At 41.7% G+C, this 16,482-nt stretch overlaps 1 protein-coding gene across 4 annotated transcripts in view; it reads left to right on the top strand.

Moving 5' to 3' along the window:
- WDR48 (WD repeat domain 48) overlaps nt 1–16,482 on the top strand; it is a 44,779-nt gene that overhangs the window by 25,927 nt on the left and 2,370 nt on the right. For 2 of the 4 annotated variants that reach the window (XM_019727599.2, XM_019727597.2), the window contains 11 exons: nt 1,484–1,558; nt 2,413–2,515; nt 3,324–3,421; nt 7,849–7,956; nt 8,329–8,425; nt 8,924–9,019; nt 11,204–11,309; nt 12,282–12,369; nt 13,043–13,078; nt 14,719–14,795; nt 16,173–16,365. In XM_019727599.2, the coding sequence (XP_019583158.1) occupies nt 1,484–1,558; nt 2,413–2,515; nt 3,324–3,421; nt 7,849–7,956; nt 8,329–8,425; nt 8,924–9,019; nt 11,204–11,309; nt 12,282–12,369; nt 13,043–13,078; nt 14,719–14,795; nt 16,173–16,365 (1,077 nt within the window). The remainder of the gene's footprint in view (nt 1–1,483; nt 1,559–2,412; nt 2,516–3,323; nt 3,422–7,848; nt 7,957–8,328; nt 8,426–8,923; nt 9,020–11,203; nt 11,310–12,281; nt 12,370–13,042; nt 13,079–14,718; nt 14,796–16,172; nt 16,366–16,482) is intronic. The other 2 variants (XM_019727600.2, XM_019727598.2) reach the window with 1 other exon arrangement.

Here is a 16,482-nt window from a genome sequence, read left to right as displayed (position 1 = left end):
AGAAATGTTGACCTCTGGGTACATCAGGGACGCCGGGCTCTCCCGCCAGCGAATCCTGGTGGCATTGCCCCGCATTGCTCCTGAGATCACCTGGCTTTTCTAGCCTGTCCTTAGAGGAGGAATATAGGGGTTCAGGTACCTGTGTGAGAACAGCAAAGCAGCGAGGTGTCCAGTGCCTCGAGAGGCATGGTGTGGAAGAGGAGCCTGAAGGCCACAAGCTGGCTCGTACTCCACACCGTCACTGCCGCAAACTGGTTCTGACAGTCAGGAGCTGTCGGGGGTGAGTGAAGGGTACCTGAGAAGCCGTCCATATTGACACCTGCTAAGAGTCAAAAATGGCCAGTCATCATATGGCAAGATACCCAGGCTCACTGTTAGTCACAAAATTGCACATTAAAACAACAGTGAGGAAATTTCCAGATTTAAAATGGAGGCATAAAGACAACACTACCCCCTCTTCTCAGAAGTCATCTGAAAACAAGGAAAGCAAGAAACAGAACTACAAATAGCCATCATCTATGAAACTGAGCAATACCTGAAATCCATACCATGGTCTAGGAGGAAGGACTGACAGGGAACAGAGGTCGAATGAGACCGCTGAGAGGATGCCCGTGTCTAGGAGCTTATACAAAACAGGCCGAGTACAGTGCTTTGAAACAGCGCCCACCTAATGGACGAGACCAATAAGCCTTTAAAGAAGCAAGCGAGTTGGGGCTGAAATACAAACACAGCGTGTGTGCAGGAAGCAGGCTGATGGGCGAGACAGGCGTGAAGGGGAAACACCGCCTTGTGAGTCCTGCAGCTGCCAGGATCTCCTGGCTGTGGAGAAAACGAACTCAGCGCGGACGGAACCGTGTGTGACAAGGAACATCACTTTGAACTGAAGAGGGTCCCTGCTTGCTGGGAGGCCAGCCCTGTCTCCACAACTCCAAACCTGCGATTTCCTGTCCAGGAAAACAGTGGATGAATGTATGGGTAGTTGTGTATTTTTACGTGTATAGTGTTTTAAAAATACAGGAAGACACACAGTGTACTCCCCGTAGGTGAGGGGACTGAATTACATGGGTCCTTTTCACTTTTGTTGTGTTGTTCGAATGTTGTTTTTTTACTACAAACATTTTCAAAGAAAAAAGAAACATACGTCTTTATTAAGAAAAAACACAAAACCAAAAAATTATGGTAAGTCATCCTTTTGACTGTATCCATTTAGATCCCTTAAATTAACCACACTTAAAACTTTAAGCCACTGTTTTTGGTGAGAAGTCACCCCTATCCTATTGTACTTTTATAGGCTGTGAATCTCTTTAGCACAGACTCCCTCATTAGTGATGAGGGAGTGTGTCCCTAGCTTTCAACCCAGGCCGTGGTATAGCCAACGCACAAATGATGAGTGAAGGAGTTGATATTTAATAACGTATAGGTCTTCCTGGCGGTTCAAGAGAGGCAACATTCCGCAAAGCAGTATTTTTATGCTTTGTTTCAGATGGAGCTGGATAGGTCAGCTGATCCCCCTCCTGCAATCTGGGTGGCAACAACTAAATCTACAGTAAATAAGTGGGTAAGTGAGCCACTGCACACCTGCAAAGGATTACAAACATGGGGTTTGTTGTCACAGACCTGCCGCATAGCAGCAGCAAATGCTCATTATGAGCCTGACTCGCAGCTGCTTTTGGACAGTGGCAAAAACCTGGAAGCCTCTGTGAATGCAGGTGTGAACCCAAGGGTTGTACTAGAATTAAGGTAATATTCAAAGCTTCTGACTTGTTTGTCAGGAGCCAAGAAGAATACTCGATATGCTAGAATAAGCACTGTAGGCTGATACAACTGGTAAATATTAGTACAGCTTCTGACCGCTTGATGCTGCGTTTGAAAGGAGGCAGCCCAGGTGCCAGCACAGCAGGGACACTTCCTAGGATTCTGTTTTTCCAAACAGAGAAAGCAGAAACTTGTGCTTTCAGATTCATTTCCTTTTTCTTCTTAGCATGAAGAACAGGAGTAGAAATAGAGGATGAGCAGAGAAGAGTCATCAAAAGTACTATTCTTAAATCTTAATTAAGGAAGATTTTAGTTTTCTTGCTTACCAGTTTGTGGATAACAAAAAAGAAGCGCTTGCATTTATTCCTGTACTTATAAAAAATGTTATATGTCTTGTCTAAATTTCATTGTGCCAGTTTGAGATCGACATAGTTTACCTGGAAGATTGCCTAATGTTCTCTCCAAAAAGACAACATTCTCTTCTTAATATTTGTATTAGGTTTTTTAATCATGGTAGATAATTGTACTTTGTACCAATTTTTGATGTTGTTATCGTTGGGTTTTTCTCATTTGTTCTTTGTTTTTCTTGCCACTTTAAACAGATTGGCAAAGCTTATAAAGCATAAAATGATTAAATAATGAATTTTGTTCCTTCAGACGTTGAAGGGAATTCATAACTTTAGAGCCTCTGGAGATTATGACAATGACTGTACAAATCCTATAACACCCCTTTGTACACAACCTGACCAGGTTATTAAAGGTGAGTAAGGAAATTGGAAGGTATGGTACCTTTTATTTAGGTTAATTATAGTTACTAAGGGATTGACAAAAATAAAGGAGATGACCTACCTTTAAATGTAATTCTAGTGTCAACAAAAGACTCATAATGGCATAGTGGTGTATTTTTAATAGAAGAAAAGCATTTTAAAAACTGCTATTTAGTGGCTTTAAAAGATGGGCTTTCTTGAGTTAATCTTTTTACCCCAAATCAGAATAGTCATGATCTTGGTAAAGCCAACAGCCATTTTGAAAAATACATAGAGTTTAATGTTATCTTTCGGCACAAGCCAGAAAAGATCAGATCTGGTCCTGGAATTCTATGTGCTGCAGCTGGAATGGCACCTCTGACTTGAATGTCAGAGTTGGGGATTGGAATATTGAATGCGACATTCAGTGTCATGTCCATGCTGTCACCTTTAGAATAGAATGTCCCTTCAGGAGGCATCAAAGAGATGGAAGATAGGACACAACAGTTAGTGGGAGAAGGGGCTAACTCAGAGGTTTTCTGTCATCATTTGGACTTTTCCCGGGGGATAAAACTGCTTGCCCTTAACAGTTTTCCACTGTCAGCCCTTTGAAGTGAGGAGTCTTTAATCTATAATCTATTATTAAAATCGGCCTTAAATTGCCTTGAATATAAGTATATAGTCTTCTGGTTTGCCTTCTCCTTCCTGTAGCGAGTATGATCTATGTTCTGTTACATACTAGTTAACAATTATTGCCTTACTGTGAATTTAAATGTAGTAGAAGGATTGTTTTGTTAATTGTGTGGGTTTTTTTTCCTTTAGGGGGTGCTAGTATTATTCAGTGCCACATTCTTAATGATAAGAGACATATATTAACCAAAGATACCAATAATAATGTGGCATATTGGGATGTATTGAAGGTGAGTATCTTTTTATATTAAATACAGGTTACTGAATCTTGTATCCCATTTATTTTTTTATTGTAAAATAACCGAGATAATAAGTATATAAATTAAGATTTAATTGTAATAATACCTTATTGGGGTGGGGGGTGGATACTTTCTTATGTGAATGTTAGATAAGGCCATAGTTTGTCTTTTTAAATACCTGAAATTTGTATGGAACCATTTTCTCTGTTTAGTGTATTACAAATTGTGTTACGTGCTGCCTTACCTGAAAATGAATGCGTAAGAGTTCCTCATCCCTGACACCGTTGGCATTTGGGGCCAGATAAGTCTTTGCTGGGGGTGAGGGGGCGTGTGATCTTGTCCTGTGTGTTGTGGGATGTTTAGCAGCCTCCACCCACTAGATGCCAGTCACCACCCCTCCACTGCAGTTGTGACAACCCAAAATGTCTCCAGACATTGACAGATGTTGAGGGGGTGGAAGGAGTAAGAAGGAGGCAAAATCGCCCTCGTTGAGAGCCACTAGAGGGCACAAATAAGTTTGGCTGTTTCTTCAGGTTTCCATCCAGCACAGTGAGCCTCGTTACAGCACTGGATCATCTTACGGTGACTCCCGCTGAGACAGTGAAGGGTATTAAGCTGCTCAGCCACAGTCAAATAGCGCTGGAGGGTTTGTAGAGAGTTTGAAAAGTTTGCTTTTAGAAAAGTTCTGACAAATGTCCCTTCTTAGTGTTGTTGGTGTATTTGTTCAGCAGCTATTTCCTGGATGAATGTTGAATGAATATTGTGTGCAGAGAACTGTGTTGCGCGTCATAGATGACAGATAAGTCTGTCCCTTCTGGTAGGAGGGGCAAGAGAGGGAAAATGTGAAAGCCTTAAACAGATCACAGGGTAGCTTATGGACACAGGCAATTACTTACAACCGGAGAAATCAGGAGAGCTTCATGCTGTAGAAATAATTTGAACAGGGGCCTAAAGGATTCCAGCAGATGAATAGTGGGAGGGTGTCCTAGGAGGAGGGAGTGAGTGACAGAAGCACAGAAGAGGGAAGGTACATGCTTGTTTAGGGCCAGGTGAGCAGTTTGTGTAATTGGAGCTTGAGTATAAGGGAGTCGTAAGGGTGTAAGCATGAAAGATGAGATCCAAGTCATTTCCCAAAGAGTCTTGAATTGCAGGCCCCAGAGTTGGTCTTTCTTTGATACTCCTTAAAGAATCTTACTCTTAGATGGTTTTAGAGCAGGAAAATCCCGTATTGAAAGCAGTAGTAGTATGTTTAATAGGAAAGAAGCTGGAAGACATTTGTTTGAAGCATGATGCTTTGGGGGAAATCTAAAAAGAAAAGACAGGTGTTGGATATATTATAAAGGAAGAATTGAAAAGATCTGGGGTTTTGGTTAGTCTCTCGTTTGTAAGGAGCAAATACTCATTTAAGTTAACTTCTGGAGCTAAAAAATAAGATAAATGTTACTTTCTGGGAAAAGAGGGCTGTCTGAATAGAAACCGAGGCCTAACACTTTCCTCCCTGTGGGGCACTGTGTGGGAAGTCACATTACAAAACAGTTGCTTGGTGAGCATGGCTTCAGAACAACAGGCCTTAGTTGAGTGGAAAGTTGAATTGCAGCAGGCTCCAAAGTCCTATTGGTTTTTCTCCGCAATAGAGAAATGCTTATCAGGGAACTAGAAACTCACATTTGTTTCGGAATGGAGTCCCGTGGAGGTGGGGGGAGGGGGACGGCCTCCGCAGGAGCTTGGATACTCCACCACTAATGTGGCCCGAGCTCCGCCCTGGGGCTGGCTTCATCTCATGCTGCCCACCACCTGAGGCTCCCCAGAAGATCTAACAAAATCTAATCGGGCCAGCTCTTTGTGGGTCGACTTACTGATTTTGTGCCTATGGGTCTGATGTCTTCTTGGTCTAATTAGCCGAAGCCTTGGTAGAGTCCCGCTGTCTGAATGGGAGGTGGGACTACTGAGCTGAGACGCTGAGCTGGCATGTACTGTAACTGGCATTTTATGTCCCTGGCAGCTTCCCATACTCAGACACTCGTCCTTGAAGATTCCAGAGCAAGTGGGTAGGCGTAATGACCATAACATTACACAGAAAGGAAGTCAGGAGGAGTTAGGGACAGAGGCTCAAAGCTGGGCGCTCTAATCTTGGCTCTGCCGGCTGCTAGCCTAGGGATCTTCAGAACATGCTGAACCTCTTGAAGCCTCTGTCTCTTCCAAAAATGTGCTCGTACCTATTTCCTGGTGATATTAAGGGGATGTTCAAGAAGTATTTATAGTGGCTGGCACATGGTAGTGGTTAGGAGGCTATTGTACTACTAGAGGGGAAATAGCAGATATTCATCTGGACTAGGGTGGAACAAGGAGGATGGGAAAAAAACAGAATGATAAGAAATATATTTAGGCCTGTACATGAGAGTGGTGCTTGAATCAAAGGGCGTGTGAAGGAAAGGAAGAAGCAGAGGTGAAGCCCAGGTTTCTGGAGTAAATAGCTTGGTGAGTGGAGGTGATACAGGGAATACAAGAGGGAAAGTGGGTTGTTAGAGGAAAGACGCATGCTGACGAAGACAGTGAATCTGAGTTTAGTGGGATATCTGTAGAGATGTGTGCTGGGCAGACAGCTCTATAGCTAATGCCCAGATGGAAGAGTTGGGCTGGAGAAATGGGTTCACCAGTCACCAGCTCGTGCATTGTAAAGTCATGGAAAATGTCAGCGTTTCCAAGGGACACATCTATACTGAGAAGAAGAAACTTGGCCGTCGCCCTTTCAGGAATTGTTAGAAAAAGAGGAAGCCACATAGGTGTATAATAAAAAGGGATAAGAAAACAAGAGTCAGTGGCAGCTTAAGAACTAATGAGGCATTTCAGAAAGGGGCGTGTGGCTAGCAGCATTGGCCACCTGAGAGTGCGTGGAAAATCTGGAGTGGGATGTGCACGTTTTCTTAACCAGTGAAGAGGATGGCGTCTGGGGCGAGCAGTCTCTAGGGAGTCCCAAGGGCAAAAGCCAGACGGGGTGGGTTGAGTGGTGATTGGAAGGTGAAGAAACGGAATGTGAGGGGAGCCCTCTTGGGTGAAATTTGACTTCAGTGAGGTGGACAGAAAGACGCTGTATCTGCAGAGGGTGTCGGGATGAGCAGCTCACGGGAGGGTTTGGTTTCGGCGTTCGCGAATTTCTCAGGTGGGAGAGATTTGAATGTGGTTCACTGCTCCGGGGAAGAAGCCACTAGCGACAGGAGAGGATCAATAAAGAGACAAGGTCCCCAAGAAGTGAGATGTGAGGAGATTCAGCACAGCAAGCAGGGCCACCTTTGTCCGTGCACCAGGAGAATGGTAGCAAAAGTTAAGGGGATTTTGTCAAGGCTTCCCTTTTTGAGGAGTAGAGCTCAGAGTCGTGTGCTGAGGGGAGTGAGGGAGGTAGCAAGGTCAAAGACAGGAGGAGAGTAGAGACAGGTGTGGAGAACTGACTGGAAGCAGAAGCCATCCCGGGTAGCAGTAATGATCCAGTTGAGGCTGGAGATCATATATTTATAGCAGGAATGTTGTCAAGGGTTTGAGAGGCCAACATGTCCTTTGTGTTGTCCAGTATGAAAGCAAGAACTCAAGAAGGACTGCAAGGCATTGAACTAGAGCGCAAGTCCATAGTGAGGGAGAGTGACCACAGCTTGCTAGAAGCAGTGAGGAAGCGGGTAGTTTACTGTAGCTAAATGACATGCCTCAGAGAAAAAGGAGTTTTTACACAGAGATGATGGATAATGGTCTCTCTGTGCCAACAAGGAGCAGTGGGATGTAGGAGAAGAAGCAGAGTCACCCTTTGAGAAGACAACGGAAGAACTGGGACCCTGAGGAAAGAGCCAGGTTGCTGTTAGGATGAAGAGATGGAAAGAGCATTCTGTGATATGCTTTAGGATTGAGATGAGTTGTTCAGGATTGAAATGCTCCATAGCACCAGAGGAAGTTCAGGACATGCTTTTGGGGAGCCCATATATTTAGGGATCAAGAGAGAATAAGGAAGGATGAGAATGGTCAAGAAAGAGAAACTACAAATTGTATCACAGCTGATATCAGAAGGTAGCTTCAGAGATCTCTTAAAGTTATTTAATAACTTAATAACTGTTGTTCCTTGAAGATTTTTTTGCTTCATTTGACATTGCTTCCAGGTGAGTGTGGTAGTATGTTATATCAATATCAGCAAAATTTAATTACAGTTTCCAAAAAGAATATTTTGTGGGTTTCTTAAATTTAAATTTTTAATAGTTATTTAAAGGAAAAAGGCTGTAAGATAAAAATATTTGGCTACATTCTTTTTGAAATATATTTGAGACTCCAGTTTATTTAGACAAATGTGCAAATGTGTAAAATTTTAAAGAGCTAAGTCAGAATCGAATTAATTTGCCACTTAATTTTGATAATTGTCGTACTTTCTTTTTGATGTATAGGCGTGTAAAGTTGAAGATCTGGGCAAAGTGGATTTTGAAGATGAAATTAAGAAAAGATTTAAGATGGTGTATGTGCCAAATTGGTTCTCAGTAGACTTAAAAACAGGGGTAAGGTAGCAATTGATAATTTGTGCAATTTGGGATAGTTGAAATTTTCCAATATAGCTACAAATTAAGTATTATTAGTTACAGTCCTATGTTTTTAAGTGTGAAAGGAAAAAAAATGCATGTTAATACTTGCAAAATGCAGTTTAAATACCTTTGGTATCCCAGTAAATAGTAGTTGCATTGAATCCCGTGAAACACATTTTGTTTCTGAATCTGTGTCTTAGCACTTTAGTTAAATAGTACAAATAAATGAAGGTTTAGAGATTTATTTAGAATATATTCCAGTGGAATGCTACTATGATTTTATTTTATTTTATTTTATTTTATTTTATTTTATTTTATTTTATTTTATTTTATTTTATTTTTTGACAGATGTTGACTATTACTTTGGATGAGAGTGACTGTTTTGCTGCTTGGGTTTCTGCAAAAGATGCTGGCTTCAGCAGCCCAGATGGGTCGGATCCAAAACGTGAGTTTGTGTCCTTCTCTTCCTCCTTGCGAAAGAGAAGGTGGGTCTGTGCTGTGTTCTGCTATGTGCTCATCTTTATAAGAGTTTGTTCTGTTTTATTGATCTCTTTGGTCAGCATTCTCCTAAGAACGTAGCGTGTAGAGACACCTGAAGTGTACAAATAACGGTTCTAGTGGCTTGATATGGAACTGCCCTTTAATGACTGCAACTCCTGTTTGTGTGTGTTCGTTTTTACAGAATGGCTGTATCTGAATAACCCAACAGGATATCTATCTGTTTGCTCCATAATATCATTGCTTTAAACATTTTAAGATAAAATTTTAATAGATTTGGCAAAATCTCTAAAGTCTTACATTTAAACATCGTTGGCATTGGGTTGAGAATTTAACATCCAAAATGTGTGAAAACTTATAATCTTGTGTTTATTTCCTTCTGTTTTAGGTAAAAACTATCAACTCTCTTTTCCATTAATTTTCTCTTTAACCAACTCTTTTGCAGTGAACTTAGGAGGCCTTTTACTCCAGGCCCTGCTAGAATATTGGCCTCGAACACATGTGAACCCAATGGATGAAGAGGAAAATGAAGTGAACCATGGTTCGTGCTTTTACAGCAAGATAATTGATTACAGATTCCTCATAAGTGAAAGAGACTCATTTGAGATCCATTTTAAGCATCTGCTGAATTGTGACATCATATTTGTAGTGTGCTCAATTCATTGCCTCCCTTGCATCTCCAAGTAAGAACGTCCATCCAGTCTTAACTGGGATTCAAGGAGCTTTCAGTCAGTGAAGCTGCTCAAGATAGAATAAACCATATATCATCCAATGACCTTTGTCCTTAAAAGTAGGCAGCTTAGCAGGCTTATTCCAAAGATATTTCTCAGAGTGTCCATGGATATGCTCGTTTTACCTCCAAAGCTAGCTAATTAGGTGCATCAGAAAGCCAGGTTTGTCCCCACGCAGTTATCTTACTTCGTGTTGGCCTGAAATGTTGCTGTTACCTACTCTGATGATCTACCTGATTTGGGCTATGAATGTTTCAAAAAAATCAAATTTCAACTCAGAAATGTCAGGGAAAGTGAACAAGTATGTATAAAGAATTAATGTCACTGAGGACATTCCAAAGTTGTGTGTGCCATAGGCAGTGGCAGCAGCTTTCTCTGGGCAGCAGAGGAGAATATGTTTTGAATGTATGAGTTTGGCTCAGTTTAATTACAGAAAAGGGAAAACGTTTGGCAGCTCGTGTATAACTTACGGCTGCTTGAAGAGTCTTTGTGTTCTACCTGCTGACTGGGGCTTTCTCTTCTGAGTTCTCGGAAGGTACTGCTGAAGATTTGCACACTCCTGGTGGTCAGCAGCGATGACGGCCTCCTGCCAGAGACTTCGTCCTGGCTGACTGATTCATCGTCATGACTTTTGTCATCTCTTTTGCAAGGATGACATGCTTCCCTGAAAGCCAGTCTTCTGTTGTCCCTGTCAGAGAAAGGGCACTTACCCCACACTTGGTGGCTTCTCTTTTATGTCACCTGGCCCACTTTGCTTCCCATCATATTGTACCGTGAACTGTGAGCCAGAGAAACTCAATAGAAAGATCTCTCCATAGAGAGTTGAGAATGCTGGGTTCTGGTGTGGGCTCTGCCGTTAAGCGGCTCCATAGCTGTGGGTATGTTATTTCCTGTTCGTGGCTTGTCCTCTACCTATAACGTGACAGACCGGATGCCCTCAGAGGCCCAAGTAGACGATAAAGATTAAATAATCAAGAAACAGTGCTATAGTCAGCACCCCTTGGATCAAGGCTTTAGTTGGGGGACTCAAGAAAGTGACAGGAAACCCCAAATCATCCTAAAATCAAACGGCCACAGTAAAGGCAGTAGAGGGCCCACCCATCTCCCCAGCCAGAGCGCAGCTCATTGCACACTCTTGCCTGTCTGATAATCTGCTACGCCTGCTCCGTGCTCACTGGATACGTAAGAGTGGCTTAGATTATACTTGTTGAGCAGCTCAAGTATTCAGAGGCCTGCAGTGAGTTGTAGGTGGGGGTAATGAAGATACATGGCCTGGACCCTCTCCTCCAGGGCCTGACATTCTGGTAGAACAGAGAGCTGTTTACATAAAGCGTGAGATCAGTGATCAGTGCTGGATTCTGTAAGAGGTTAGGAAAGTGCTGTGGGATTTCAGAGGCTGAGATGGCTTCCAGATTCATGAGGGGAGGGTTTATGGACAAGTTGGCATTTGAGTCGGGGTCAACTGCCCTTTGGTCAAAAGATCACAAAGAAAGGGAAATGAAATCTGTAGAGAACAATAAAAGTGGAATTATGACCTCTTTGGGGATTTTATTTTTCACTGATAGCTCTGCTATTAGTTACTGAAATATAAACATAATTTTTTTTTTCTGGACCAAGAAATTTTTCTGAGCTTGGTGTTCTACTTTAAAAAAAAAAAAAAGCAGATCGCCATTTATAAACAGGGTGTCCTAGGCTTCTCTGTGGCTCAAGTCGATGGTTTTGTTTTTGTTTCAAATCTCAATCATTAATCTGTTCTATTAAAACCCTCTAAAATGCAGTCGTTTCTCATGAGGTACATCACAAGTTGTCATATTTCTTATTTTTAGGAATTTAACTTTGGTTCGTTTTTTTGCCTTTATTTCTGACTCTGGCTGATTTATAAGACTTTTGACTTTAAAAATCTTACAGTGTTTGAAGCCTGTGTAAACACAATGTTTAGAATCTGCGTTCTTATCACTAACTCTGCATCTGACATCATTTGCATCTTTTCCCAGTAAATGGGGAGCAAGAGAACCGAGTGCAGAAGGGAAACGGCTATTTCCAAGTGCCCCCCCACACCCCCGTGATCTTCGGTGAAGCTGGAGGTCGCACACTGTTCAGGTAGGGGTAAGGGGGGCTGGAGGCCCTGCCTGCGACAGCACTCCATTTGCCAAGAAGCATTGATTCAGGCAGATGTTATAAATTATTTACTACTAATATCTGGGGGTGCCAGGGATTTGGAAGCTTTTCCATCTCCATAAGATAGTTAAGTGTCTGGTACTATTAGACCACATTCTAATTGAGAACTGAGCCTCTAGTGTTAAAATGAGGTCGCTCCTTTGCCTCGAGGCAGCTTCTCTAGTGGTTTCTGCAGGAAACTCTCACTTTCTCTCACTTACCCAGCATGACTGCCGGGGTCAGGGAACAGATGGCATCACCAGAAGTCCCTGCCCGCAGGACAGCGTCAGAGTAGGTAACTTCCCTCAAGCTGGGTCAGGCAGGACGGACTGGGCTGCTCCTGGGAACTGTTGTGCCCACTCCGACCCCACCTGCAGTGCGAGGCAGCCCTTCTGGAGGCTCTGCAGGGAAGAAGCAGACTGGCTTTACCTCCGGAGCCAGCGAGGCCCTAGGGGCGTCGTGGGGAGAGCTCACTAGAGTTCCGTAGGGCCCCGCAAGGAAAACGCTTGTCTCGCCCTGGAGCCCAGACTTCTCTTCCTTTATGGTGCTTTCCTGAGAGTGTGGTTACCAAAAATATCCTGTGACCCTTTTTATATGTGGAGGCCTGTGCCATGCGTTGTAGCCCTAGCAGGGGACCTTTGCTGAGTGCTCTGCCTACACCCGGTTTCCTTTCATCACCCAAGGACTCAGAGAGGCAGCGGTAGTGGGTGCCTGGCCTTGGAATCCGGGGACCTGAGTATTAGGGCCTGCTGTCCCTCTTAGCTGAGTGAGTCATTCTGCCTGGCTGCACTTTATGTCCTCAGCTAAGTGGGGGTTTTCCTAAATTAACTGTGTAAGGGTCCCTCCGTCTAATGTTTGTAACAGTCATTTTGTCATCTGTGCTTGTGTCACTTACTACCTGATGGATGTGTGCAGGCTGCTCTGCCGAGATTCCGGAGGTGAGACTGAGTCGATGCTTCTCAATGAGACGGTGCCACAATGGGTAATTGACATCACTGTGGATGTAAGTGTCCTTCACTGCCACTTTGCCCTTGTGTTTTTTCCAAATCGTGAAGGAAATTGAGAACCATTTTAGACTGTGTAACTTGAAACTTTAATAAAAGTTAGGCTGCCAGGTGGAATCCTCTCCTGCTTCTCTGAAGTTCCAAAGTTGCAGAAGTAGTGTTGATAATTATTTGTTTATCTGTTTACATCTTTGTGGGTTTTTTCATTATAAAATAATATGTGCTTATTAAAGAAAATAAATGAATAAAGTGAAACTCCCATCCATTTCTCAATCACTCCTTCTCTTCCATTCACTCCCTAGCCTTCTCCCCAGAAGTAATACTATTAATAGTTTAGTGCCTGGTCTTTAGTACTTTTTTCTACGCATGCATAAGCGTGTATTATCTGTATGTGCATATATATTTCATTTTATTTTGTACAAGATCTATTACACATACTGTTCTGTAACTTGGTTTTTTTTTCCACTTAGAAATATATCTTGAGCATCTTTTCATGTCTCCACATATTGATTATTCCTTTTTAATGACTGTATAGTATTCCAGTGTATAAATATACCATAATTTATTTAACCAGTCCCCTATTAATGGACAATTAGGTTGTTTCCAATGTTTTCTATTACAAGCAATGCTTCAGTGAACATCCTTGTACATATATCTTTGTGTACTTTTTAGGATAAATTCCTAGAAGTGGAATTGCTGGATCAAAGGGTATGCACATTTTAAATTTTGATAGATATTGCCAAATTGCCCTCCACAAAGGCTGTGCCAGTTTACACTGTCACCAACAGTATATGAGTGCCCGTTTCCCCACACCCTCACCAACGCTGAATACTTTTAGTCTTTGCTAAAAGATAGGCAAATATTATCTCATTGTTTTAATATGTTGTTGGTTTTTTTTAATTGTAGTGAGGGTAAGCATCTTTTCATATTGGCCGTTTGTATTTCTCCTGTGAATTGCTGTTTGTATTCTTTACTCCTGTCTCTGTTGGGGTATTTGTCTTTCTTACTAATTTGTAGGAGTTGTTCACATTGAATATTAACCCTTTGTCTATTTTCTGTGCCTCTCAATTGAAATTTTACTTTGTTTGTGGTGTCTTTTGTCAGGCAGAAAGTTTTACTTTTTATATAACCTGATTGAATCGTTATGGCTCTGAGTTTCATGTCTTGCTTAGGTATGTCCCACTCCAAAGTAGCAAAAATGTTCTCCTGCATTCTCCTCTAGTATGTTTATGATAATTGCTTATGTCTAGATCTTTAATCAGTTAGAATTTATTCCGTTTGATGTGAAGTAGGATGCCAACTTTCTACAAAGGGATAGCCAATGTGCCAACACAATTTTTGAATAATCCATTTTCTACTAATTTGAAATGCTGTCTTTATCATAGACTAAATTTCTGTATGCACATGGGTCTGTTTCTAGACTCCTTATGTGTTGTTGACCTATTTTGTATATTCCTAAAGCCGTAGGAAAAGAGATTTAATCTCTAGAACCTTCAGAGAATGTGTTTTCTGTCCCAGATATACTACCTCCAAGAACTTAAAGCCAGTGTGACACCTGATGGATATGCTATGGTCTTCTCTAAGTCCGAGCTCCCCATAAACCACTACTTCCTTTGCGTGTGACACTCACCTGGGATGCATTGCTGACTTTAGGCCTGTGGCTTATTCCTGAGAGGAGACACCCAGACAGGATATGACATGGAGGCTCGGAGGGGATTAATACCCAGAGAAAAGATGACCAGTTAGTTTTATCCTTCATCTAAGTATGTTGTTTACTTCATGGTAGACATCCAGGTGGTTGGCTGAAATTTGCACTCTTGTTTCAAACCTCAGACCTCACTCTGATGTCACAGGGAGAGAAAGTGGGAGGACCTGATGGGCCTTTCAGCTGGATGATGGGCCACACCAGCGTAGAGTGTGTGGTTTTGCTCCAAGGTGAATGTTGTGGGTTTCTCTCAAGACGCTTAATTTTTTGTTTGGGCCTTTAGGTATCAGCCCTAATATTTGAATGTAGAATTGAGATTTTGGTGTGTATGGCTTAAATCATTAAAAATAAAATTTGTTTCCCTTTACTACCTTAAGTTGTTATTTGAAAAGAGCCATGCTTGCAAATTCATATTGCCACTGATATTACGTATTATCTTTTATTACAAAACTAAACGTTACACCTTGCTGATACATTTTGTCTAAGGCTGACTTAGATAATTGATAGCTTACTATAAATTTCATTGAAAGTGACCATTAATTGTAAAATAACTGTTAATTTGTAAATCATGTTTTCCTAATATATCATTTTAATTTATCAGCTAGTAGAAACTATTATAATTTTTTTACTTTTAATATTTCAGAAAAATATGCCCAAATTCAACAAAATTCCTTTCTACCTCCAACCTCATGCATCTTCAGGAGCAAAAACCTTAAAAAAGTAAGTATAGTATGTGATGCTTTGATCTAATTAATTACTGGAGAGGTTTTTTATTCCTTATGATTGCTTTTATAGCTAAGGAGGTACTAGATCTAGTACTTAGAGTAAGTACTAGATCTAAGGCTAGTTTTATAATTTTGAAAGTTTATCCAATTTAACCCTTTACCAAGTGTCTACTGTGTGGTAGGCTCCAGATGTTCAAAAATAACTAAGACGTGGACCTTTGTCTCTTGCCATAATTTATAGTTTAGAACACAATTCTGTGTATAATAACTGCTTGTATAGATATTTAAGGAATGATGAAAGTACAGGAAAGAAATGAATTTTTGGCTAGAGTTTTCCAGAAAGGCGTCCCAGAGGCATGGAATTTGAGCTGGATATGTAAGGATGGATAGAACTTCAAAAGAGAGATTCCAGGTCCAGGAAATGGTTTGATCAGGAGTGTGGAAGTGAGACCACGCACAAAATACTAGAAATGAGCAAGGACCTATGTAGCCACAGCATTGGATGTAGGAGTGGTGGGAAAATACTAGGGGGGAAGGCGGAGAAGAAATGAAGACGTTTCATGAGTATCCTAGCAAATAAAATCAATAAGACTTTAAAACCTTTTGTTAGGGAAATTTCCAAAGATACACAAAAATAGAGAATAGGAGAGTGAACCCCCATTATTCTATCAGCTTTAGTAATTTGCAGTACATTGCTAAACATTTGCTTCACACACACACACGCACACACACGTACACATCCTATATGTCACTTCAACTTGCTTTAATGACCCTAAGCTCAAGCTGGCTTTCAGAGTTTGAGCTTGAGCTACTTGGCTTGACCATTATTAACTGACGTCAGAAATGTAGGAGGAATAGGTTTGGGGGTGAGAAAGGGGATGAATCTAGTTGTGGACATGCAGACTTTGAGATGCCTGTGGAACACCAACTGGAGATACCCAGCTAGCTGTTGGGTTTGTGGGTTTGGAGTTTAGGAAGGAGGTGAGACTCCAGGTCTCAGCTGTGGGGAGGAACGGCCTGGGAGAAACGAGCGGCGAGAGCGTGGCGCCTGGTACGCCCTTGGGTGCTGCCCTCCCTTCCAGGAGCACTTAGTTTGCCCATGCTCTGGCAGCGGCTTTAAGGGAGTAAAACTGAGGAAGCTATTCTTTATGTAAGTTTTAGGAAGATGTATTTAATTAGTTACACATAATCCGTGTCCTCAAAGGACACTATAGAAAATGTTGACAATCCTAAAAACGAATAAAGACAGTGACTAAAAACTTCTATTGGTTTATGTTTCTGTGATATGTTTTCATCTTTATCAAATGTTAACACCAAAGAATAGGGATAATATCCAGTGATTTCCTGATGTCACAATCTGCCCTTTTTACAGAGATAGACTCTCTGCTAGTGACATGCTCCAAGTCCGGAAAGTAATGGAACATGTTTATGAGAAAATCATCAACTTGGATAATGAGTCTCAAACCACCAGCTCTTCTAATAATGAAAAACCAGGAGAGCAGGAAAAAGAAGAGGATATTGCTGTGTTGGCAGAGGAGAAAATTGAACTTTTGTGCCAGGACCAGGTAAGTGGACTTGTGGACCACAGCCCCGTTTTTCCAGGGCTGGTGCTCAGAAAGTTACCTAATGTGGTGTGATTACAGTTCCCAAGTCTGTTGCTTTGGGGGCTTCTGCTTTGAGAG

The sequence above is a fragment of the Rhinolophus sinicus genome, linkage group LG10, assembly GCF_036562045.2.
Source record: "Rhinolophus sinicus isolate RSC01 linkage group LG10, ASM3656204v1, whole genome shotgun sequence".
Classification (NCBI taxonomy): Eukaryota; Metazoa; Chordata; class Mammalia; order Chiroptera; family Rhinolophidae; genus Rhinolophus; species Rhinolophus sinicus.
The sequence above is the reverse complement of the archived record's forward strand: the minus strand, read 5'-3'. Positions and strand labels throughout refer to the sequence as shown.